This window comes from Bufo bufo, chromosome 8 (assembly GCF_905171765.1).
Source record: "Bufo bufo chromosome 8, aBufBuf1.1, whole genome shotgun sequence".
NCBI lineage: Eukaryota > Metazoa > Chordata > Amphibia > Anura > Bufonidae > Bufo > Bufo bufo.
In genome coordinates this window covers 25,669,989-25,696,157 of record NC_053396.1, presented here as the reverse complement: position 1 = coordinate 25,696,157, position 26,169 = coordinate 25,669,989, and the positions used below count along the sequence as shown (strand labels likewise).

The 26,169-nt window shown below is 43.8% G+C and overlaps 1 protein-coding gene across 5 annotated transcripts in view; it reads left to right on the top strand.

The window, feature by feature from the left end:
* The window catches only part of LOC120977311, a 129,111-nt gene that overhangs the window by 27,178 nt on the left and 75,764 nt on the right, over positions 1–26,169 (top strand). Inside the window, exons 1-4 of one of the 5 annotated variants that reach the window (XM_040405198.1) lie at positions 8,312–8,371; positions 8,507–8,556; positions 9,910–9,964; positions 12,880–15,087. In XM_040405198.1, the coding sequence (XP_040261132.1) occupies positions 13,468–15,087 (1,620 nt within the window). In that variant the 5' untranslated portion in view covers positions 8,312–8,371; positions 8,507–8,556; positions 9,910–9,964; positions 12,880–13,467. Of the gene's footprint in view, positions 1–8,296; positions 8,372–8,506; positions 8,557–9,909; positions 9,965–12,879; positions 15,088–26,169 lie in introns of those variants that run through there. The other 4 variants (XM_040405197.1, XM_040405200.1, XM_040405196.1 and 1 more) reach the window with 4 other exon arrangements.

Below are 26,169 nucleotides of genomic sequence, written 5' to 3'. Positions count from 1 at the left end.
TAAAATACAGAATGACAATGTGCCCAAATATATAGTAGCAAAATCTAATTACATGTGCTAAATAGTCACATGACCAGTCAATACACAAATGTGCAATGTTCAGGCCAGGCCAGTCATACTTCAGTTAAGCCTCATTCACATGTCTGTGTTTCACGGACGTGTGCTGTACGTGTTCTCCACGGACAGCACACGTCCCCATTCATTTTAATGTGTGTATTCAGACATCATTTTTTTTACCATGGTCCGTGGGTCTGTGTTTTTAGCACGCATAAATGCTCTATTTTGTCAGTGTTCACGGATCCATCATGTCCATTATAGTCTATGGGTCCGTGAAAACCACGGATGCCATCCATGTTGCATCTGTGTTTCACGGATCAGTAAGAAGAGATGCTTTGGGGGGCGGAGCTTGCTGCCGTTGCAAATGGCTGCCTGAGTGCCGAGCTCCGCTTACACAGCAGCGACTACTAAGCATTTGGACCCGATCCACAGCCACCCTGCATCTGCCACCATGTCCTACTCGCAGGTGAAGACCAGAGGCAAGCGGTCGCTGAAGGCGCAGGGCAAACTCCTTCCACCTCCCCACAACACAGTAGCCCTGAAGGACACACAGGCCCAGACCGCCACGTGGGCACACATGTGCTATCCGCCATGCCTCATACAACAGAGCAGGCCCTGCGTCAGTCACAGCGAGGAGACCTCTGTACATCAGAAAGAGCGCTCCCCTCTAACGATTCTGAGGCCTCACCACAGGGGGTTAACCTCCAAGATTTCCCCACATCTGACATGCCGGCTTCTGGATCCCTCTTAAAAGAGATGCTGTTGGTGCTCAGCTCCTCACTACAAAACAACACCGCCACACTAATCAGAGGTATCTCTGAAGATATCCAGCCGCAAGAATTGCGAACATAATTGCAGGGACTAATGAAATCACTTATACCCTTGCTATCTGAGAGAGACCTTCTTATTGATAGAATACACAGAGTAGCGCGCCCCAAACATCTCCCACCTGATACTCCTAGAGATGCCTTAGCCAGTATTCATTTCTTTCATATCAAGGAAGCTCTACTGCGACACAGCAGAAATATGGGTGCTTTTCCCCGCTCCTTATGATGACATCAAACTATTTGCTGACTTGTCGGCGGCTACTTTACAGCAAAGACGTACGCTTGCACCCAATAAAGCAGCATTGAGAGAGCACGCCATGCCCTACAGGTGGAGGCCCCAACCTACTACAGAAGTGGAGTATTCCTGTCTCTGAAGGCCAGCAAGATCAAGCTTTGTCTCCACCTCATCTACTCCAAGAATGGAAAGAAGTCTCCTACAAGCGAAGACCGAGAGGTCACAAACTCGACTAGCTGTGTTCCGGAGCCTGAGACTTAAAGCTGACACTACGTTGAACTGTTGGTACCTGGTTATTAACCGTGAGTCACCAAAGTACCCCCACATGTGAATGTCAGATTACATTCTATTGACAATGTTCTTTTATCTATGTCGTTCTATAAGATGTTCTATTTTTCAGTCCTGTTACATTTATATGTTATCCTATTGCGGCATAATTCTGCTCTATCCATATGAGGTTGCGCCTGATGGCAGCTTAAGCAATCTACCTTAACATATTAAATGACAATTAAGTTTGCTTCGCTTAATGTGAAGGGACTCAATAGCCCTCACAAAAGAGCGTTTATGTGGAGAGAGATCGCCAATATACAATGTGATGTATTCAGCGTCCAGGATTCACACCTCCTGGCCTCTGACGCGAAACGCATTTTTCGCCGCTCACTCCCGGTCCTCTTTCATTCCCATTACCACAAGAAACAAAGAGGTATTATTTTGGAAATTAAAGACACGGTAGCCTTTCAACGTTCAAAAATTATCCTTGACCCCAATGGTAGATTTGTAATAGTAGTGGGATCCTTGAACAACGTGATATATACGTTGGTAGCGGTTTATGCTCCAAATTCACATCAGCTTACCTTTCTCAATAAATTAGCCAGGAAAGTTGAAAAGGAAAAACAAGGGCATGTAATATGGTTGGGGTACTTCAATAGCGTATTGAATCACACCATAGACACTACGTCTTTGTCATCTAGATCACCTGGGTTGAGAGACTTCCTTTTAGCAAGGGACCTATGGAGAATCCAACATGCGAATGAGAGAGATTTCTCCTTTTTCTCCCCAGTCCATAATTCCTACTCTAGGATTGATCTTTTCCTGGTAGATAGATCCCTGATTCACACTGTGACCAGTTCCTCGATTTAAAACCATCACATGGTCAGATCACGCAGCAGTCACAATAGAGGTACAAGATAATTACAATCCCATACAAAATTTCTCTTGGCGGCTAAACCCCTTCCTTTTGGAGCATAACATCTATAAGGAAGAGATTCGATGCGCTATTCTAGACTTTTTTTAGTCACAATACAGGATCTGTATCTAGTGCCTTTTCACTCTGGAATGCCCACAAAGCTTTTACCAGAGGCATTCTAATAAAAATAGGAAGCAAGGCAAAAAAAGATAGAGAGCGCAAATTCTCAGAAATTATGTCTAAGATTACTTCCTTAGAAGCTCTCAACAAAAGGAGTGTTTCTCCCACTCGTACGGCCCACTTAAAAACACTCAGAACTCAACTCAAAGAAATATCGCTTTATAAATATGAAAAGGGCCTTAGACGGACTAAAGCGACATACTACTCACAAGGGGACAAAGCTGGTAAAGTATTGGCGAGCAAACTTAAACAGAGGACCATAAAATCAAAGGTCCCCTTCCTTAAAAAGCATCCCACAGGATCGCTTATCTATGATCCTGATCAAATTGCCAATGAGATAAAAAATGACTATGCCTCTCTATATAACCTAGAGAAGGGAGAATCCTTTCACCGCCACGATAGACTTTTTTTTTTTTAGCTTCCTTAAACCTCCCTAAATTATCCCCGTCCCATCTAGACACACTGAATGCACCGATCAGTTCAGATGACATTTTGCAGACTATCTGTTCGTTACCGTTGCATAAAGCTCCGGGTCCCGACGGTTTCTCCAATATTTATTATAAGACATATGGAAATATTCTAGCGCCACACCTGACCCTTACCCTACAACAAGCTATGACGGAAGGAAAATTCCCACAACAAATGTTAGAAGCCACAATCATCACCATCCCAAAGCCGGGTAAGCCCCCTGACGTCCCGCAAAACTTCAGGGTGATCTCATTGCTAAATTCAGACATAAAAATATATGCTAAAATATATTAGCTAACCGTTTGGCCAATATAGTCCCTTGTCTAATTTCCCCTGACCAGACGGGCTTTGTGAAAGGTCGCCAAATTTATGACGACACGAGAAGGGTGGGGAATATCCTGGATATTCTGGAGAGACGTAAATCTCCGGCGGTGCTGGTGACGCTTGACGCGGAGAAGGCCTTTGACAGGGTCTACTGGTCGTTTGCCTTCTCCGTGTTGAGACATATGGGGTTTGACGAGACCTGTCTCAGTGCAATAGCGGCCCTGTATTCCGCCCGCCCGTGTACTAGTTAATTCTACCCTATCGGATTCGTTCATGATAACTAACGGGACGAGACAGGGGTGTCCCCTATTCCCAATCATATTTGTGCTATCAATTGAGCCTTTGGCAGAAATAATTAGAACTCACCCGAATGTAGCTGGAGTGACCACTGGCAACCGTACTCATTTTATCTCGCTTTACGCAGACGATATAATCTTGACCCTTACCCAACCACAAAAGTCCTTAGCTACAGCTATGCATCTTATTAAAGAATATGGCGAACTCTCATTTTACAAACTAAATGAAACAAAATCACAATGCTTGTCACTTAATATGCCCTTAATAGAAAAACGAAGCCTCCAAGATCAATATTCTTTGGACTGGCAGTCATCTCAAATAGACTACCTTGGTCTCAAACTCACAAACACTACGAAACACTTATATAATGCTAACTACTTACCACTACTAAGCACCCTTCACAGGGATCTCTCATCTATGGTCCTAAAAGAGGTGTCTTGGCTTGGTAGAATAGCAGCCTTTCAAATGCTAGTATTCCCCAAGATGATGTACATTTTCAAGATACTTCCGATCATAGTGCCCAAGTCTTTCTTTACTAGAGCAACTGGGATGATGAACAAATATGTCTGGGGTGGTAGGAAACCAAGCGTTCCTGACGTTCTGCTATATAAACGGAAGGCGCATGGAGGGGTTAGCCTACCAAACATTTTTGATTCTTTTTTGGCAATGCAGATACAACAATTGCAGGATTGGTGGACAGAGGATAGGAATAAACCTTGGATACAGCTGGAAACCTCTTCGGCGCCTTCGTCGTCCCTAAAATCACTCCTGCTGGTTTCATTGCTCCCTTCCTTTTCCTCCTCCACCTACCCGTTCTTGGTAAAAGCTGCGCTGAAACATTGGAAACAGGTCCACACTTTAACTAGCAATAGTTCTACTGTTCTTCTAGATGTATTACCCCTAGATTGCATAAACCTTCTCACCCCAGACATAGATGTATCTAATTGGGCCACACAAGGCCCTACTTTGGTTTCCCAACTGATGGATGTATTTGCTACTCACACATTCCAACACCTCAAGGACAAATTTAATCTGCCAATGAGAGACTTCTATAACTACTTAAGAATCCGGCATCTGGTCCAGACATCACTAGGAGAACCAGTCCGTATCAACAGATTCATTTTGAAACTGTGGCCGACGCCAAGACCTTTCAATCTCCCTCTCAGGCCTTATTATGTAATGTTAGGTAACAAAGAGTCATTTACTAAGTCTGCACCCTTCCTACCGTGGGAGAAAGAATTGGGCCACACATACTCAAACGCTCAGTGGGTGTCGGCCTTACGATTGTCTGCTAAGATTCTGAAATGTACCTCTCATTATGAATCAATAATGAAGACCACCCTACGGTGGTATTATACCCCAGACAGGCTGAGCCACATGTTCCCCACTACAACAAATCTATGTTGGAGGGGATGCGGATGCACGGGTACACTAATGCATATTCTTTGGGTATGCCCGAAAATTACAGATCTTTGGAAAGAAGTCTTTGAAGTTGCCACTGTCATTCTAGGCCGACCATTGCCTCCCTCTCCTTCTTTGGCTTTATTGTATCTAAATCTGGATACCTTTCCGAATAAATATAGACTAGCATTGGCGAATCTATTTCTCACTACAAAAATGTCCATCACCTGTATTTGGAAAAACAACATTATCCCGTCGCTAGCAGAGATAATCCAGAGTTAACACTACATTTATGTATGAAAAACCTTATCCTTTCTACGTGAATCCCCGGATGGCCCTCTGAAGGCTTGGGAGGCATGGTCCAATTCACCATATTGTAACCTCACTTGACTGCTGTAGGCTCACATACCTTTATTGTATGATTTCATATCTCAGAATTGTGCTTGTGCTGTTCATTCTTCTTATTACCCCCTATGTTTATTACCTTTTACTGATTGTTCTCACAATCTTATGTAAAATGTCATTCCATTTTATGACTTGATGCTTATATATATCAAAGTACAACTCCTTTTAAAATTTCAATAAAAATTTATTGATGGAAAAAAAAAAAGATGCTTTGAAAGTTATTTTTCAGCTGTGCAGGGTCAGTGAAACACGGATGCAACATGGACAGCAAAAAACTGACACACTGACCCAACACGGATCCTTCACGGATGCATCACTGACCACCTGCTCACGGATTTGAGCACTGACGTGTGAATGAGGCTTTTTTTGGTCAGTTATTTCCATCAGTTATTTGGAGCCAAAACCAGTTTCGGGTCAAAAACACAGAACAGCGGCAGATCTTTCCATTATACCTGATCTCTGAGTAGGCTTCACTGATCAAATAACTGAAGTGTGAACTCGGCATTAAAGGGATTGTCTTATTTCAGCAAATTGCATTTATCATATACAGAAAGTCAGTGGCGTAGCTAGAAATGACTGGGCCGCACAGCTAATTTTTGAATGGGGCCCCACTCCCCCCAGTAATTTTTTAGCGACCCCTTCCTTTCATGCCGCCCCCATTCCTGTGGCTAGTAAAGATCGCTCTCTCAGACCAGGGCCGGCTGCTGTTCCATCCATTTTATACACGGTCTATACCAGTGATGGTGAACCTTTTTAAGACCAAGTGCCCAAACTGCAACCCAAAACCCACTTATTTATCGTAAAGTGCCAACACGGCAATTTACCCTGAATACAACAGTTAAATATAGTATATCTTCCATGTACTTTATCATTTAGCTATAATAGCCTGCCTGCATTCAATGCGCTGCCTGTGCCGTTCATAGTGCGCCCTGCACTGATGAATGGCAGGAAAAGTCTAAGGCATATTGGTACACTCGTGCCATAGGTTCGCCAACACTGCTCTATACTGTCACTGTATATAATTTAATAGTGTAATACTGTTGAGGGGGCCCTGACAAAATCTTTTAGTGCTCCTCCTCCTGGATGAGCCCCTTCTGTGTCAGGGCCCCAAAGCAGCCGCTTTCCCTGCTTCCCCTATAGCTACGCCCCTGGAGAAAGTGAATACAAGGCACATACTAATGTATTGTGATTCTCCATATTGCCTCCTTTGCTGGCTGGATTCATTTTTCCATCACATTATACACTGCTCGTATCCATGTTGCTTGCACAATCTAGGAAAAGCCACTCTGGTGGCCAGCACCGCAGGAGTGGGCATAAGCAGGTGCTTTTTTTCTATTGTGTGCAAGCACGACCACCGCTGCTGGATTGCAGGGTGGGTGTTACCCCTGGAAACGAGCAGTGTATAATGTGAAGAATGAATCCAGCCAGAAAAAGAAGCAATATGGACAATCGCAATACATTAGTAAGTGCCTTGTATTAACTTTCTCTACATGGTAAATGCCATCTGCTGAAGTGAGATGACCTTTTTAAAGATGTTCTCAGATATTTTTTTATTGATGGCCTGTCCTGGGGTAGCTCATCAATATCAGATGGGTGGCAAGGGTGACTCCTTTCACCCCCACCAATCGGCTGTTCTTGGTCTTCAGTAGCTCTGGCATCAGATGTAGTGGATGGCACTGGTTGCTGCATCAAAAACTGCAGTGTCCCCCCCTTCCTTCCCAAAAAAAAAAATTATAATAAAAAGCTATGTGTGAAAGCACCCTTTAAAGTCGATTCCATAGTAATAAAATGTGTATGTAAACGGCTGGGACCAAGGGTCCAGGTATTAGTCTGATCAGAATGAAAACTCAGTGTAAGGGTCCATTCACACGTCCGTTGTTTCTTTCCTGATCTGTTCCGTTTTTTGCGGAACAGATCTGGACCCATTCATTTTCAATGGGTCCTGAAAAAAAAAATCAGACATTGAGCTGTCCGATTTTTTTCAGGACCCATTGAAAATGAATGGGTCCAGATCTGGTCCAGATCTGTTCCGCAAAAAACGGAACAGATCAGGAAAGAAACAACGGACGTGTGAATAGACCCTAAGGCTCCATTCACACGTCTGCAATTCTGTTCCGTATTTTGCATTCATTTCTATGGGGCCACACTATGTGCTGTCCGGATCCGGAAATGCAGATCCGCACTTCCTGGTCCGCAATCCTGTTCCCGAACAAAAAATAGAACATGTCCTATTCTTGTCCGCAATTGCGGACTAGATTAGGCATTTTCTATTATAGTGCCGGCGATGTGCGGTCCGCAAAATGCGGAAACACACATTGCCGGTGTCTGTGTTTTGCGCATCCGTGTATACGCAAAACACATACGGATGTGTGAATGGACCCTACATCTAGCCTTGCATACTGCGGAATAAACACCCTTATTACATAATTAATACCAATCTAATAAACCATAACTGAATACATAGTGGACAATGTGTGTTGCGCAGCACTGCAATAGTCTTGCACCTATTGAATGGTGAGGATTGCAGAAGCAGTGTCTTCATCCTTTCCCTAACATTAATGAAGAGAGGGAGGTCACTTGCTGTGTTGGAGGCCTGAGAGCATATCACGTGTCCAAGCTGTGTGGGGAGCAGGGCTGAGCCTTGCCAGGAAGGAAATGTTAGCTACAGAACAAAAGCATTGTGAGCGGGTGTACAGAAAAAATAACTTCTTAATTACCAAACGCATTTCACATCCTTTGTCTTCAGAAAAGCTTGCACACATGCACCAGTGCAGGGACACTTCATTCTAGAATGTGAATAGGATGTTAGATGCCTCGATTTTAGGTTTAAAAAGGCAGAACAATAACCATGCCACCCCAGCCAGCATTGAGATCTTCCCCCTACGTCTAAATGATGCTCCCTTCACACTTCCCGTCTGCACGATAACACTCAAACTTTACTGCCTATGAATTTCCACAGCATCCACCATCAAAATAGGGCTTTGTGTGCAGGTAAATTCCACCATGCCATTGCTCATATGAATGTTTAAGCGCACAGGGATTGCACGAAAGCGCAGATGGTTTGCAAATTGTTTTCTCTAGCTTTGACAGCACTAACAGGCTCTTTTGTGTTAACCGTTTTCTCAGTGAGTCTTTATGTGTGCACAGACGGCCATCCTGGAAGCTCTGATTGAGATGTAAGATAATCTGCTTTATTTAATGAATACTACAAAAAAAAATCGAAATGATGCAGGGTTTTTATTGGGAAAATATTTGCGGTGTAATTTGCACTCAGTTGTAATCGGGTGTAATGCCTGATTTTCTGTGTAGAGGTTTGCAAAGCACATGCATGCATTTTGGAATATTTGAACATGTACAGAAAAACCTGAAAGTAACCTTATGGTCCTATATTAGCACTGTAGATATTGTTTTAAATTCAGTTCTTGACATTCCCCATTGAAATAACTATATACATTCGGCCGGGGATGCATGTTTGTGGAGGGATATCAGTCAACCATTAAAGGGTATTCCCATTACACAGACAAGGGGACATATTGCAAAAATATGCCACTATTGTCTGATTGGTGCGCACCTATACCGAGAATGGAGTGGGGAAGGTGGGGGCTGGAGGACCCCGGGTTCCGTCCCCGCCAAGTGCTCTCCCCATGCAAGTGAATGGGAGTGACCACCGCTCCCATTCATTTCTAAGGGACCGACGGAAATAGCCGTGCCAGCGCTCTATTTTCGGCGGCCCTCCACCACTTTACCTGCTCCATTCTCTGTGTAGGTGTGGGTCCCAGAGGTGGGACCTGCACCTATCAGACAATGGGGGCATATCCTAGAGATGTGGCCCCATTGTCTGTGATGGGGAAACCCCTTTAATGGGCCATATACGTTAGATAAATGTTAGCTGAACATACTGATTTCAGGAGGACCAGCTGAACATCAATGCAGGGGTGCACAACGTTTTCTGGTTGGGGGTCACATTGTCAGACTAAACCAACGGCAGGGGCCGCAAATAAAATTTAATGGGGTATTAACAACTGAAATACTGTATTTATGGCATATACATGCAGTATATACTATAAATGTCTGGTTACACCTCCAGGACATACATGAGAAATTATATGTGAGCAGCCACAAGACAGACATTAATGTCTGTTACCAGATGGTTGGGGGGCCGTAGGTTGTGCACCCCCTAATCTAATGTTTATGGGGTTTCTCCCACCCCTTCTATAATGGCAGATGTTTGGGGGAGCTAAGCGTCAGGCAATTCTTTCCTTCCCCCTCTTCGTTCAGGATACATGCATGCATGCTTGGCTGAGCATGCTTTTGTAAAATGATGCTAGAAGAGCTAGTTGTCAGCTGACAGCTATCTAATAAGTATGGCTAGCCTGAAGTACACCAAGTAGAATAAACCAATTTATTACTAGGCTAATCCAGACTCAAACAAGTAAAAACGAATCTGACTTCATTGTTGCCTTCAGGGAAGTATGCAGAGTCACGAGCCTGTTATTCTTAGTCCTGCGGATATGTGCTTTTTCTTGTAGGGCAGACATGGAGGAGGACACATGTGTCATCTTTATGATGAATCATCTGTTGTAGGTAATCTGCTTTAATGCTAAATGTGTCTGTGGTGAATTATATGGCCCATCTTAGTCCTATTTTATTGTATATTTTTTGTGAATCATATCTGGTCAACAGGTAGAGCAGATGATCTAATTGTTTTCTGTCTGTAGAGCATGAGAGATTTAGAGTTGGATGCAGTCATAGTCCTTCCTAATGGCATGTTTATACAAGAACCAAGAAAAAAATGACCTACATATTTTTTATTTTTTTTAGCCCCTAAAGGGCCGTGAAGTTTTTGTGGTGACTTACATTTGGCCTCAGTCCAGTTTGCAAGAAGATATGGGATAACTGGTCTGACCATATCATACTTATTAACTTTTGATCTTCATATGCTGAATCAAAGGAATTTTACTGACTATTCACAAAACTGACACAAGGCCGTGGTTTTGGTAATTGAGGTGTTCAAACACTTATCACTATAAACCAACTTGCCTGCTACTGCAAACTAGGCAGGCCATTCTTAAATGTATAGAATGGTAACTGCCAAACAGAAACACACACTTTGTAGTCCATAGCAACCAAAGGTCTGTTTTACATTTTTTAAAGTCTGGTTTTGAAAAATTTAAGCTGATCTCTTATTGGTTCCTATGGGCAACATAACCGTTTTATTCTGGCAGACTGTTTTCATAAATGGGGCGCCTGATTACTTCCTTTCCTGCAATAAAAACTGGTGTTAATGCAGATAATAAGAAACGCATAATACATATTAAACTGGTGCTGTACCGTTATGCCCTGTCTACTCTGTAATTTTTCTTCTTGGAAATATTTTCTTTTACCTTCTTCCTCTTTTGAAGTATTGTCCTTTTTTAAATTAATATTATTTGGTTTAGGGCCTATTCACACGGCCGTATGAACAGGTCCGCAATTTTGCAGAGCGGGTGCTGAGCCATTCATTTCAATGGGGCACCGTGTGCTGTCAGCATTCGTAGTTCCGTTCTGCGGCCCCGCAAAAGAGCCTAGAACATGTCCTATTCTTGCCCACAATTGCGAACAAGAATAGACATTTTTTATGATAGTGTCGGCTATTTGCGGTCCGCATCCGTGTTTTGCGGATCCGCAAGACACTACCATCGTCTGAGTGAGCCCTAAATTGTATTTTCCCTAACATTGCAACAGATTAGTGGCCGAAAAGACCTAGCTTCAGTTCACTTCATGTCTTTCAGTTGCTTAGCAGATCTGTTTAAGACACCCACAAAGTGGATGCCAACTGAAGAGCTTCCGGTTTACATAGATTTCAATGTTAAAAAAAATTATTTATATTTTTGCCAAACCCAAAAGAGTAGTAGTCTCCAATTCTGTGCCCGCTAAAAAAAAACTAAAACGTACAGGGACTGAAACATATATATATTTTTTTAACATTGAAGTCCATGCAAATGGAAAGCCTTCAGTTGGTAAATGTTTGCATCCTTTTTTTGGGGAGTATCTGTTAAACAGATCAGCAAAGCGGGTTTTAGAAATGTGTTGTGAACCCAGCCTTAGGTAAGAGAGATGTCTGACTCTCATCTTCTCAATTAAAATGACTGTTCCACGTCACTGACTCTGTACATTAGGCTACTTTCGCATCTGCGATTTCCCTTTCCGGTATTGAGATCTGTCATAGGATCTCAATAGTGGAGGAAAACGCTTCCATTTTGTCCCCATTCATTGTCAATGGGGACAAAACTGAACCGAACGAAACGGAATGAACCAGAATGCATTCCGTTGCGTTCCCATCGTGGACAGAATAACCCTGCAAGCAGCGCTTTTCTGTCCACGATGTGATGCAGAGCATGACGGATCCGTTGTGACACACAATGTAACTCAATGGTGGTGGATCAGTTTTCTTGGACACAAAAGAAATCGTAAGTTGTAAGTCAATGGGGGAAGGATCCGTCTTGGCATTTTTAGAGATAATACAGCCGGGTCTGTTCACAGCGGATGCAGACGGTTGTATTATCATGACTGATCCAGCAAAAACGCTGGTGTGAAAGTAGCCTCATTTGGACAGTCAGTAATCTTTACTGTTGCCCAAAAGATATTTTTTTGACACCTCCAGCCCGGTTTGGCTTGATTGAAAGGTGTTTAAGGAGAGACCTGGCAAATGAGCTCGGGCAGTCAGGGAGGAGTCTATCTTCCTGGCTGAATTTTAGGCTAGGGCTAAATGGCAACATGTGCTAATTGTCTCGCGACAGACAGGGTACAACTCCATTTCAACAAGTGTCGCACAATATTTTTAATATGGCAGTCCATCTTGGATGGATTTTTTGCGACTGTTGTGTCCCAGCATGTCATATCATAAAAAATGAAGCGCAAAGCCCTAGCCTTAAACTATGTTTTCTTTGAAACCCTGGTGAGCTTGTTGGCAGCATGTAGCTCCTGAGAGGTTCCCTTTAAATGAAGTTCTGCTCCAGAGCTGCTTACGTTCCTATCAGCTTGTCCATTGATCTTCATAAACTTCACCTTTAAATGGATAGTTATGTCTGGATTTTATTTATATAACTTTTTATAACCTTTTTAAAAAAGTTTTGCTTCTGTTGCTTCTTACCAGTTTACGTTTCACTGGTTAGCCACCTTTGGTGGTGATGGGGTTTGGCAAATCCCCTTCCTGGGCAGACCTGCAACGGGAAGCATACTTACCTGCTCCTTGCAGCTCGGTCTCTGCTTCTTCGCTCCCCACCCTCGGCTGCCTCTTTCAGGTTCCCCGCAGTAAACATATATTTTGACACTGCTGCAGCGGTATCAAAGCAGATGTTGACAGCGCAGGACCAAGCACCGAGCAGGTTTACCTAGGAGGGATAATTGCCATTCCTTTTTAGGTTCTTCCCCCCTATATTCCTCAGAATTTATACAAAGATTTAATATATAATTTGCATATTCTCTCCTGATTTTATTTTTTTCTTTCTATATTTTAGATAATAATCATTTGGAGAAACTGTAAGCCTCTCCGAAGATCTAGATAGCAGACACATATTCTAGATCTTGTAAATGCATGTCAGTAGTCGAAAAAGACCTGATCAAGTGGCCACTTAATATTGGAGGAGACTATGCCGAGGACCTTATTAACAAAAAATGAGGTTCTGAGCAAGAATTTTTAATTAACCAAAGGATTGTAATTTCAGGGAAGCGTCTGCAATCAAAGATCAAGTATCCTCAGTAAAGACCTCAGGAATTATTTTATTTACCTTCTGAAGAGCGCAGATTTAAAGAGGTTCTTAATCCAGTTCATGACTGGTCAATATTCTGATAAAATCCGGTAACAAGATGCGGGAGCGTTTATCGGGACTAACACAATAAAATGGATCACTGATGGTAGTGTATGTCATTGTGAAATATTGCCACATGGACACAGTTATATCACATCTGACCTCTGTAAAGAGGATTTGTTAAATCTTAAGAAAACACACTGTGGATCAGGAGGAACCCTGCACAACCATTTCTAGCTTATATGAGCGGATGAAAGGAAATGATTGCCAGAGACAAAATAACTTTTGGATAGCAACATGTCTGCCTCGAAGGTTCTTGTTGATGAGAAGAGCGACTTTACTCTGCCTGTTGAATTGATTAAGGATGATTCTGATACATCTATCGAATCCCAGCATTCCTTTGATTTATGTAACAACCTCGACTATAGTGAATCAGAGAGTCCTACAAACAAACATGCCAGGGACGTACAAAATAGTCAGTATGATAGTGTGACTGGCACGGATGACATAGCTTCCGATGTAGAACACTTTGATATATTGACAAACCATACTGTTTCAGAATGTAAAAAAAAATGGAAAGTTGGTTCGCTGGATTTTCAAGACAAAAACACTGCAGTAAGTTTGTCAAGAACTAACCGTACCAAAAATGGTAAGAGGAAGACTGTGCCCCCGATGCCAAAATGCAGAAAACTGGGATCGCATTATGAGACAGAGATTGTTTCGCATAAACTGGACTTTGTGGAAGAGGAGAACCTTTTTGATCAAGAAGAAAGTAGCGAAGATGATAACCTAGATAATTCTATTCCTTATTCGAGAGATCGCCTTGACTACCGGAAAGAGAGACATCAATATGTTTCGGATCAGTTGGACCCCGATGTCTTACACCTGCTGGAAATGCATCTGCGTAAACAGCAACTTGTTGAAATTAAGGAAGAGCGGGAGGAGGAATTGTTAGATGTGCATGTAAACAGGGAAAAGTCGCGCTCAGAATCCTTTAAGCTGTTTAGAAATATATCTCCAGTTTTGGATATGGTCCTCGAGGAGCCGGAGCTGGAGCATTCAGGGGACACATTAGATGAAGGTAGCAAAAACCCTTCAGACCTAGACTCTGATGATAGCAGCAATTCGTGTGCAGTGGAATTGGGTCTAATGGAATCTCTACAGAACGATTTAATGAGTAAAAGTAGTAAGATAGACAAACACGAGATAGCTACAATTCTTCAGACGCCAACCTCTAATATGTCCACAAGAGACAGCAAAAGCAAACAAAAGGCAGCATTGTGTGACGGCAATGATGATAAAATTAAATGTGAAACCATTAACAATAACGAACCCAAAGCAACTGCAGATATTTTACAAATGGATGAAATTCCAAAGCCAGTTGATGGAAACGTTATTACATGTGACTTTAATTCAGATTCCCCTGTGCTAGAAAATGGACATGATTTAGAAGTGAAGTCAGAAGGCAATACTTGTGACCCATGGGAAGGGTTAACTGAAGAATCTGGGCATCATAAAGACGCAGAAACTGAAAAAGCTAGTACGGAAGAACCAGACCAATGCTTAAGTATTGGCTCTGAAAACAAAGATGTAAACTATGAAGGATTATCCGATACAGAGGCCTATGTTACCTACACAGAGACAGCACCAATTGATAGCAAAGAAGAGACCTTTACTGAGTCAGAGTCTTTGAGACCTGAAGATACTTCTAAAGAACAATTTCCTACTGTAGATGGAAACCTTAAACCACATGACATCAATGTACCCTGCTTGGATGGTAACATATCTTTGCCCCCAGTACCTAAAAGCACAGATTTTCCAAAACAGACGGATAACTTTATAATTGAAGAAGTTTCTTGTGAACAACATGGTGATGGAGAAGACCTAGGCCAAACAAATCTCAATGAAGAACTAAAGGTTAGAATCAATTACTGTAGATTGAGGTTTTACCGTGATCTCCTGTTTCAATTATATGTCTATATTACTTGTCTGGTTTAGAAGATCCGTTCTCAAATGCCCTATTAGGGAGTTCTGATTTTAGGAGAGGGAGACCCTCAAAGGGAATTTGTCACCACTGTAGTATTTTTTTTTTATTATTTATTTTCCCACTGCTCCCCATTCCTCCGCTGTCTGTGTTTAAAGCTGCACTGAAGTATGTTATCAGGACTGCTGTGCATGCGCACAGGAATCCTCTCCATTATGTCAGCATAGCCCAACAGTCTTGGCTGGGTATTTCAGCACAGTGTTGAGCATTAACAGCGTGTTACTAGGGGGAAAAGGGGGCAGTAAGAAAATAAGTGATCTAGACTCTTTATCTGCGGTACTACTAATGTATTACTGCAGATAGTAGTCCAGAATCGTGGTGACAAATTCCCTTTTAGAGAAGCTTTTGTCAGTATGATCAACCCTATTAAACAAGGTAAAGTGCCTGGTAGGGTTGATCATGATGATTAAAACTTTCATTTCTTTTGAACTTTTGTAGACTTTTTTTTAATTTTTTATATTTATGCAATTTAGGCAGGTTCAGTTCGCCCTTCCCCTTTGATTCATAGAGCTAGACAGCCGTGTCTGATGGTGCCTGCGCCGTGTCTCACTTCAAATTGGTGGTCAGCGTTCTTTATAGTGTCAAAACAGCAGTGGATGTCAGTGTGTTCCCCTATGATTGCATGATTTTGTTAATGTACTGTGACTTATTTGTATGCATTCATTTGTGGCAGCGGAGCCTCTGCAGAAGGGAGTGAGCAGTGTGTGGGAAGGAGAGGACACTTACTATCCATCCTCCCTGCTGCTGCGCTCCTCCGCTTTCTCCTCCACTTCCGGGATCAGTGATTTTCAAAGCACCACATATTGCTTCATTTCCAGTGTTTTGGTGCTGCCAGGGAATTGCTGTGTGGTTACTCCACAAACTACAGATTGGTAGGGTTTCCAGTAATGGAAAATCCTGTGATTACTTTTGAGGGTATCTTGTCTACCAACAAGGACCAGGTGAGAGGACTAGGCAGGAATCTTGCCCTATCAATCAAGAAAGAGGGGGGGCGGGGGGTCTGGCAGAAAATGCAAGGGTGCACAGAGTGACTTGTACCTGCCCTCTGTGCACTGAGCTGGTCATTTTGCATATGGATTAAAAGTACTTTTTCTCCAGTAAAAAGCAACAGATCACTAAGTGAAAGTTCTTACATTCAGCTAGCCCTACAAGGCATTGTGCATGGTTTAAGGGTCCATTCACACGTCTGCAACGTGTTTTGCAGATCCGCAAAACACGGACAGCGGCAATGTTTTGCGGACCGCACATTGCCGGCACTAATAGAATATGCCTATTCTTGTCCGCAATTGCGGACAAGAATAGGACATGTTCTATTTTTTTCGGGAACGGAATTGCGGACCCGGAAGTGCGGGTCCGGGCAGCACATCGTGCTGCCCCATAGAAATTAATGGGTCCGCAATTCCGTTCCGCAAAATGCTGTGAATTTCCTGGCGACAAACTACCTTTAAAGGGAACCTGTCATCAACTTTATGCAGCCCATACTAACCGCAACATAAAGTAGAGACAGGTGAGATGATTTCAGCGATCTGTCGATTAAAAGTAAGTGGTTGCCAAGTATTGGCTTGTGAGTGCATGGAGTAAGACGCACGGTTCACTGCTCCTGCTAAAATCCTGCTCATTTACAGTGGAAGCGCACTCAAACTGCCTGAAACTACTTTACCTGGGGAGAGGAAGGTGTCCGGTGATTGCGGTGACAAAATCGGAGCCTGAAAATGCCGACGAAATCGTCCAAACTGGCGAAACAAGACCGCATGGAGAAAGGCCAAGATGGCGCCGGAAGTGGAGAGGGGTCGGCGCTGCAGGAGACGGTGAGCCAGAGCGCGGCTGCTAAACTCAGTAAATATGCCAGACTGGACGGTGGAGTGGGCGATTCGGCCAGTAATAAAGGGACTGATATACCTACCTCCTCTGATCAGGAGGACGGATCCATGGACGGTGATGACCCGGTTTTTTCCGGTCAGCCGGTGCTCAAATATGCGGTCCCTGCAATAGTTCCAGTAGACCTGCGGGTTGATTCTACAAGGGAGCCCACACTGAAAGATATAATGGTGGCTGTGGCAAGCTGCAACAGTACCCTTAAAGTGCTCGCAGTACAAGTTGGCAGCCTGAGATCAGATGTGTCCATAATCAGGCACGACCTGCACAAGATTTCTGAGCGTACTTCAGATTTGGAAAAGAGGGTGTCCTCACTGGAAGACGTTATTCAACCTCTGCAAATGGCGTCAAAAATGAATGGGAAAGATATAGCTGCCTTATACGCCAAAGCGGATGATTTAGAGAACAGATCGCGGAGAAATAATCTGCGAATTGTTGGAATGCCAGAAAAAACAGAAGGGGCCAATGCTACAGAGTTTGTGGAGAAATGGTTGCACCAGTTATTCCATGAGAAGGGCCTATCTTCCCTGTACGCGGTTGAGCGGGCGCACAGAGTCCCTTCGCGGCCGCTCCCGCCAGGCAGGCCTCCTCGCCCCATACTGGCGAAGATTTTACACTTTAAAGATCGGGACACTATCCTACGCCAGTCAAGGGACAATGATGAGATGGTCATGAATGGGGTCAGAGTGTCCATTTTTCCGGATTATTCCAATGAGGTGCAGCGGAGGAGGAGCAGATTTATAGATATAAAGAAAAGGCTCAGAGTGCTACAAGTTCCGTACGCCATGTTGTTCCCGGCTAGATTGCGAGTGGTGGCATTGGGATCCACCAGATTTTTTGAGGACCCTGATGAAGCGACACAGTGGCTGGACGTCCACGAGCGGCAATTGAGAAGTGGGGCCTTGGACACTTGAAGGAAACAGTTTGCAGTTTGTGTTCACTTTATATGCATAGGATTGCACCCTAATGTCACTTTAATGTTATACCAGTTATAAAGTGTATTGAGTGTTGCTACCACATGGTAGATCCTGATGCAGGAGTAGGAAGTTGGGATAAGAAATGTATTTCCCAGTTGTGGAGAGGATTCTCTACCTGAGGGAGAGTGTTGGAATTAGAAGTGATTTTTGTTCAGCATTGGGCATGGTGCTTACAGATTGCCCTGCGTTTGAGTTGGATGTTTGGGAGGGGGGGGGGGGGGGGGGGTTGGGGTTACTGTTCAAAGTAGCCTGATCACTGGGGAGGGGGAGGGAGGGGGGGGAGGGTGACGGGTCAGAGATGGGTGAGGGGCGTGAATTATGAGAGAGTGACATTAGTATGGAGTGTGAGATTCAAACATGCCGTAATCTTTCATCATGACACAGGTGATTAAAGTGTTGAGCTGTAATGTGAGGGGAATGGCTGATGCACGAAAACGACAATGTATATTTCAATATTTGGGTCGGTTTCAGCCAGCTATCTGCTGCTTGCAGGAAACGCATTTGTCCAATGATAATGTGCAGTGGCTGAACAAAAATTGGGTAGGGCATGTGGTACATGCAATCCATTCCTCTCACTCTAGGGGTGTTAGTATGATTGTGCATAAAAGTATAAGGTATGAACATCTGAAGCAATGTGTGGATGCTGAGGGCAGGTATGTGTGTGTAGTGTGCAAGATTGATGGGATCCAGGTGGTGTTGGTGTCAGTGTATGTGCCTCCACCGTTTGCTTCCCCTTTAATACGGGATATTATGACCTTTGTGGCGGACTTCCCTGGACTGCCGTGGCTGCTAGTGGGGGACTTCAATTGTACATTGGATGACTCCATAGATAGATGTCGGGTAGAAGGTGCCAGTGGATCACCGGGGAGTGTGGCTCTTAAGAATATTATGAGGGAAACTGGTTTACTTGATGCTTGGAGGCTGCGCAACCCGGATAAGCGGGTGTTTTCATGTAGATCTGCTACGCATCATTCATTATCACATATAGATCTGGCTTTGGTTAATGATGTTATGCTACCACTGATAAGAGATGTTATTTATCACCCTCGGTCGTTGTCTGACCATTCCTTGGTGCAGATTGATTTGTGCCTGGGCGTGCTTAGGCAGGGACCGAGGTTGTGGAAATGTAACCCGCATTGGCTGAATGTACTTGGTGATTTGTCTGAGATTACTCTGGAGGTCAGGGAGTACTTTTCTATTAATGGAGGGACGGCTTCAATTCACGGAGTCTGGGATGCCATGAAAGCGTTTTTGAGAGGGGTACTGATCAAAGAAATAAGCAAGCATAAATCTAAATCCAGAGAGGCAGATGTTAAAGCTCATGTACAAGTAACTGAGGCTGAAAGAGAGTTTGGTAGAATCCCCACCATGGCTAATAGTGAGGCGCTGGAGGTAGCTCAGGAACAACTGAGGTGTCACCTACTACAGGCTGCGGATAGGAAGCGTAGTTTCTACCGCCAAAGATCTTTTGAGGAAGGAGAGAAAGTTGGGCATTTGCTTTCAGTGGTTTCTCAGGCACAGAGGGGTTCTTCTTGTATACAAGAGCTGATGGATGGTAATGGGAATAGTAGCCAGGATACAAAAGGGATAATAGATATTCTAAAAGGTTTTTATGTCTCTCTCTATGCTTCCAAGGCGTCTAGCTCGGAGGAGGCCCTGTCCGCCTTTCTGGCTGAGGCTCAGCTATCAGTGTTATCAGAGGAGGATAGAGAGAGACTGGAAGAGCCGATCACGCTGGAGGAGTTGGAGGTAGCTCTTGGGGGGATGGCGAATGGTAAGGCGCCGGGGGCAGACGGCATACCAGTGGAGGTGTATAAAAAGTTGCAAGGGATACTTCTTCCTGAATTACTTAAGGTTCTTGAATATTCTCTGGAGAAGGGTTCGCTACCACATTCTATGCAGGAGGCTATCATAGTAGTTATTCCTAAGCCTGGGAAAGATCCCAAAGTTCCTGATTCCTATAGACCAATTTCGCTATTAACAGCAGATGTGAAGCTCCTGGCGAAAGTGTTGGCGAACAGGCTGTCCAGGGTAATACTAACTATAGTGCACCCGGATCAAACGGGCTTTATGCCTGGGAAGTCGACTGCTATAAATATCCGTAGAGTATATGCTAGTCTGAATATTCCAGCAGATAATGGAGGAGATAGGGCCTTACTTGCGTTAGACGCCGCCAAGGCGTTTGACAGTGTTGAATGGAACTACCTATGGGAAACCTTGAGATTCATGGGCTTTGGTGCGCGATTTATTCAGTGGGTGAAAGTGTTGTATTCAAGTCCAAAGGCACGGATCAGAGCTAATGGGGGGTTGTCAGATAGCTTCTCTTTGGCCAGAGGCACCAGACAGGGGTGCCCATTGTCACCCTTGTTGTTTGCGTTAGCAATTGAACCACTTGCAGCCCTTATCCGCCTGTCACCTCATATTGTGGGGTTTAGATATGGTGAGACGCAAAATAAAGTGGCAATGTATGCTGATGACACTATGCTATTTCTGGGGGACACTGGGGGCTCTCTGGATGCGGGATGTGGCTTTAATAGATAAATTTGGTGGCTTCTCTGGGCTTCGGATAAATTGGCAGAAGTCTGCCTTGATGCCGGTAGACGGACATGCACTATCTGGTGTGCAGGCAGATAGTTTGATTCCCTGGGTGGGCAAATTTAAATATTTGGGGCTATATATAACACCTAGACTGCTAGATTTTGAAGAGCTTAATTTAACTCCTTTACTAAATACCTTTAGGCTGAAGGCAAGGACATGGGGTAGACTCTTTTTGTCGGTGGTGGGCAGAGTGAATCTCCTAAAAATGGTAATGATGCCTCAGTTACTATATATATTGAATAATGCCCCTGTATGGATCCCAGTTGAGAGATTTAGGAAAATACATTCGATATTTAGAGATCTTATCTGGAAATATGGTCAAGCTAGGATTAAGCTGGAGACGCTGCAATATCCCAAGTCTGAAGGTGGCTTGGCTGTCCCTAACGCCTGGATTTATTTCTTAGCCTCTCAGTGTCAACATTTTAAGGGTTGGATGGAATTTCAGCTACCAGACGTGACGGGGAAAATACTGCAACACTGGTTGGGTAGTAGGGACCTTATGGGTATTCTGGAGGGTGCAGGGATGCATGGGGGGAGAGAGAAAGTAACGCTTGTAGAGCTTATGAAAAAAGTGTGGGCAAAGGTGAAATTGATCAGGGGAGTTGGTGGGGTAGGAGAGCTTTCCCCAATATGGAACAATAACTTGATGCCAGAGTTCATTTCTCTATCAGGAGTCCGAAATTTGGAATCCCATGGAGTAATGAGGATAGGTCAATTGATTGAGACTAATGTATTTAAATCATTTCAAGGCCTACAGCAAGAATTCAACATTCCTAAAGTGTGGTTCTATCAATACCTGCAACTGAGACACGCCTATGATGTCACGATAAGGAAGGGTTGCATTATTGCAAAAACAGATGTGGTCCATAAACTGGTTCTCCCAGCTGGAGGAAAGAGAGGTCTGATTTCACAGGTGTAAACTCTGCTTTTAGACAAATTCTTGATAGAATTCCCTCTTACAAGGATGAGAAAATGGGAAAAGGATCTGGGGGACATCCCTAAGGAACAGTGGGAAGATATATTGGAGGTAGTCCCGAGAGTGTCTGTAATTGAACAGGGCAAGCTGTCACAACTGTTTATCATCCACAGAGTCTACAAAACTCCAGTGTTTTTACGAAAAATTGGGGTTAGAACTGATGACAACTGTCCAAAATGTATGGCGGAAGGTGCAGATCTGTTTCATATGCTTTGGGCTTGTCCAGTGCTAAGTAGTTTTTGGGATGAGGTGTTGACTTTGATTAATCGTAACCTGGAATTGAGGGTGCAGAAGGACCCCAAGATATGTGTGCTGGGATATGTGAAGGAGATTGGTGGGGGAGAGGCGGTCAAAGTGGCGGTTGGGAGACTACTGTATGTGGCCAGGAAGTTGATTGCTTTTAGGTGGATCCAGGGGAGTCCGCCAACGGTGGATGAATTTGTGAGAAAGGTGCATGATATGTTGACTTTAGAGAGGGGAGTGTTTGTTAGGAGAGGATGCCCTCAGAAGTTTGAAAAGTTGTGGAATGAATGGTTGTCTCATACTCATGTCGTCATCTAAAAAGGTCTTGAAAATTCATGCTCTGATTTGGGGGGGGGGGGGATGTTGGGTTTTATAGTCAAATAACTCTGTAACTGTTTTGTCTTTTTATTGGTATATTCATTATGTATAATAACTGTGGAAGATGTATCAAATATGTGGACATATGATAATGTTTTTATACAATTCTGTGTATATGAGATGTGGAGGGGAGAAAATTACAGAAAAATTGTAGACGCAAATTGTCTTGTGATATGCCAATTTTATTTGAATAATAAAAACGATTTGATTGAAAAAAAAAAAGTAAGTGGTTGCCTAGAACCAACATCACAATCATTGCAGACCGGGCCTGGAAAAGAGTCCCGGCCACCTGAGAAGAGTCCTGGTTATTCATGAATTCCTGCCCACCTGCTGCTGACTGACCGGCTTCTACCTAGTTTTCTCCCTTTCTCTCTAGGAGAGAACTGCCAACCATCAGCAGATGGTCGGGGAGAGCAGGAGATTATAATAACCAGGACTCTTCTCAGGTGGCCGTGACTCTTTTCCAGGCCTGGGCTGCAATGATTATGATGCTGGTTCTCAGCAATCACTTACGTTTAGCTCATGAGTGACACACCGCTGACATCAGCATTTCTGTCACTATTTTATGATGTCCTCAGTGAGGTTGATGACTGGTTCCCTTTAAAGGGGTATTCTGGTTTTGCACGTTTCAGCATCAGTTGACGGGAAACAACATGTTATCACGTTACTAAGGGTTCATGCACACGGCTGTAGTTTTGGTCCGCATCCGATCCGTGTTTTTTTTGGTTTTTTTTTCTTTGTTTTTTTTTGCGGATCAGTTGTGGACCCATTAAAATAAAATGCAGACTGAACACCCCTGTGCTGTTCACATCTGTAAATCTGTTACGCGGCCCCGCAAAAAAATAGAACATGTCCTATTCTTGTCCATTTCGCGGACAAGGATAGGACATTTCTGCAGGAGTTAAAAAAATGGCGGCATGCCTTGGCTGGGAACCGTGTTTGTGCCCGAATAGTGATTGTTTATCTATAAGGCCCTGTTTTCATGCACTCCATCGTGGTCGGTGATATTTTTCGCTGTGTTGGTTCCCTGTACCGATGACATCACGTCTACATCTGAGACATGGCAAGGGTTGTAATGTGGGTTTTTTCCAGCAGGGCTTCAAGCAGGCTTGGATATTTGGTGGTAGAGCTGGGAGGGGTATGAGGGGCAGAGACCTGGTGCTACAGACACTCTCCAGGAGTCACAGATGACAATGACAAAATGCACTCAGAACTTCATCATTTGACTTGTATAATGGTGTAAGGTTGAATGCTGGTTTGTCACTTGTAGCTAGGTCCTTATTTGTCTGTAGGCAGCAGAGGTTGGGGCACAGGCCTTTTCTTGTTATGCATGGTCGTCAAACATACACTTCCATCGATAGTAAAGTGATATTATCCAGCTTTGGGCCATTGCTGTACCTAATGCTCCACTGCCTGCCATGTTAAAGAGGTATCATAGAATACAATGGAGGAAAATTACTAATCATAAAAATCTAAAAATGAGACCAAGATTAGTAAATCTACCCAACATGTATATTACACTATACTATAGTACACAGGATCAGTCTGTAATATGAACTTTCTAAGCACTCCAAATGCCCGGTATAGAGTCCATGCATGTAGCATGACTTTACCAATCATTTTCATTCATAGCAAGTTTCTTAGTCCTGCAGTCTGGGACAGCACAGCTTGGGTCCCGTGCTCAGCACCCCCGGCAAACAGCTGATTTTTCTGGAAGGCTGCAGTCAGCCAGTCACCTTCCCTGAAGGGACCACTGCAGGAGAATTGTGGTATTACACTCTAATAAATGGCTGCCTGTGTAAACTAAGGAGCGCTCCAGTCCACCAGAATAGAAGCCGCTCGTACACAGTGACTGTTCTTGCTCATAGAGAGAATTCCCAGAGGAGGAACCTTCTCTATGATGCCCATATGCCTAAAAAGAGCATATACATTGTAGAGGGTTTGATTTGGTGCCTGTATGTCTGATATTACCAATACTGCATTCTACTGCTTCACTAGAAAGAGAGTTTTAGTCTGGAGGAGAGGCTTTTTTGAAAACATTTTTTTCCCCAGAAGCATTTTCTTAAATATCTGCCTCTGTCTTCAGGGAGAGCACGTACCATCTCAGTTCCAGTCCACACTGCATCTCGCAAAGCCAACCAGAACCCTAGTTTCCAAATAGAAAATCTTCTAGCACTCGATAAAATCCAAAAGTTTATTGTTACATCATTAAAAACATCAACAGCCCAGCCAAAAGACAGATACGGGTTTTGAACAGATGAATACATGTTCTTAGTCGTCCACAACTCCATTATCATGTATCCCAAAACAACTGTGAATAAATGGGGATGCTGGCTTACTTTCCAGAAGTTTGGTATCATGTTTATGCTTACTTTAAAGTGGTTTCCTAACAGGGATGTTGATGATCTTTATTCTGTGGGTACTGACTGGAGGCCACTTTGGCTTTATTCATTTGACTAGCTTTTTGTTTTAAATATCAGACACAGCTCCTGGTCAGTAGACGTACAATGGCTTCATCCTCTTTGCGCTTGTGTTCACTGAGGAACCGTGATCAGACATTAAAAGGGTTTTCCAACACTTTTATCCTCTGGATAGGTCATTAGTATCTGATCAGCCAATCAGCTGTTTGAGAAGGCATCGGCGTTCCTGTGAGCACCGCGGCCTTCTCCCTGCTCACCAAGCACAGAGCTGTACATTGTATAGTGGCTGTGCTTGGCACTGTAGTTCATCCCTATTTACTTGAATGGGAATGTGCTAATCCTAGGCCATGTGACCGATGACGTGATGTCACACGGCCTAGGGAAAGCTGCGAAAAAGGCCGAGGCCCTGCTGCCTTCTCAAACAGCTGATCAGCTGAGGTCCCGGGGGTCAAACCTCCACTAATCAAATACTGATGACCAGAGGATAAGTCATCAGTTATAAAGTCTCGGAAAACCCCTTCAATGACATACTGTAGCCATATGCCATCAACGTCCTGGTTGGAAAAACCCTCTCAAGTTTGAACTTGATGTTATGTCCTTGTGACAGTTTTATCTTGGTCACTCCAATAATAGTAAATCTCATAGGCTAATTGACCATGTGCAGCGTGTACTCCGGCAGAGAACAGCCTGCCAGAGATCTCTGGATCTGGCGCTGCTGGATGCAAACAGTAAGTGCATTTATGTAATTAATTTATGAAAGAGGCACATGCCTCGTCATAAATTCGGCTCATTCTCCTGGAGTCCAAGCGCCTAAGGCTACTTTCACACTGGCGTTTTGGTTTCCGTTTCTGAGATCTGTTCAGGGCTCTCACAGGCAGTCCAAAACGGATCAGTTTTGCCCTTAATGCATTCTGAATGGATAAGGATCAGCTCAGAATGCATCAGTTTGGCTCCGTTCCTCCTCCATTCCCCTCATATGTCCAAACAAAGTAGGAAGTTAAAGGGGTTTTCTCATCACAGGCAATGGGGGCATATCGCTAGGATATGCTATTTCTGTCGAGCCCATAGAAGTGAACGGGAGCGGTGGCCGCGCAAGCGCGGCGGGCTCACTCACATTCACTACTACGGGGAGAGCGCTTGGTGGTGGCTGGACCCAGTGGAGACCCGCAGCTATAAAACAATGGCGGCATATCCTAGTGATATGCCCCCATTGTCTCAGACAAGACAACCTTTTAAAGTGTACCTCCACTTTAAGGTTATATAAAGTTTTCAGAAATGAAAAGTACAGGTGAATATAATAAACTTTGTAATACATCTTATTAAGGCTAGCCACACACTAGCGCTAGAGAACAGCCTGCCGATTCTCGCTGCATTGCCGGTAGCTTGAAGTCTCCGTCTGGCTATATGGGGACTATAATGGGGACTGGCAGAGATCTGCCCGCAACCCGGCAAATATGCCCAAAATCGTCTGGAAGAAAACCGCTGAAC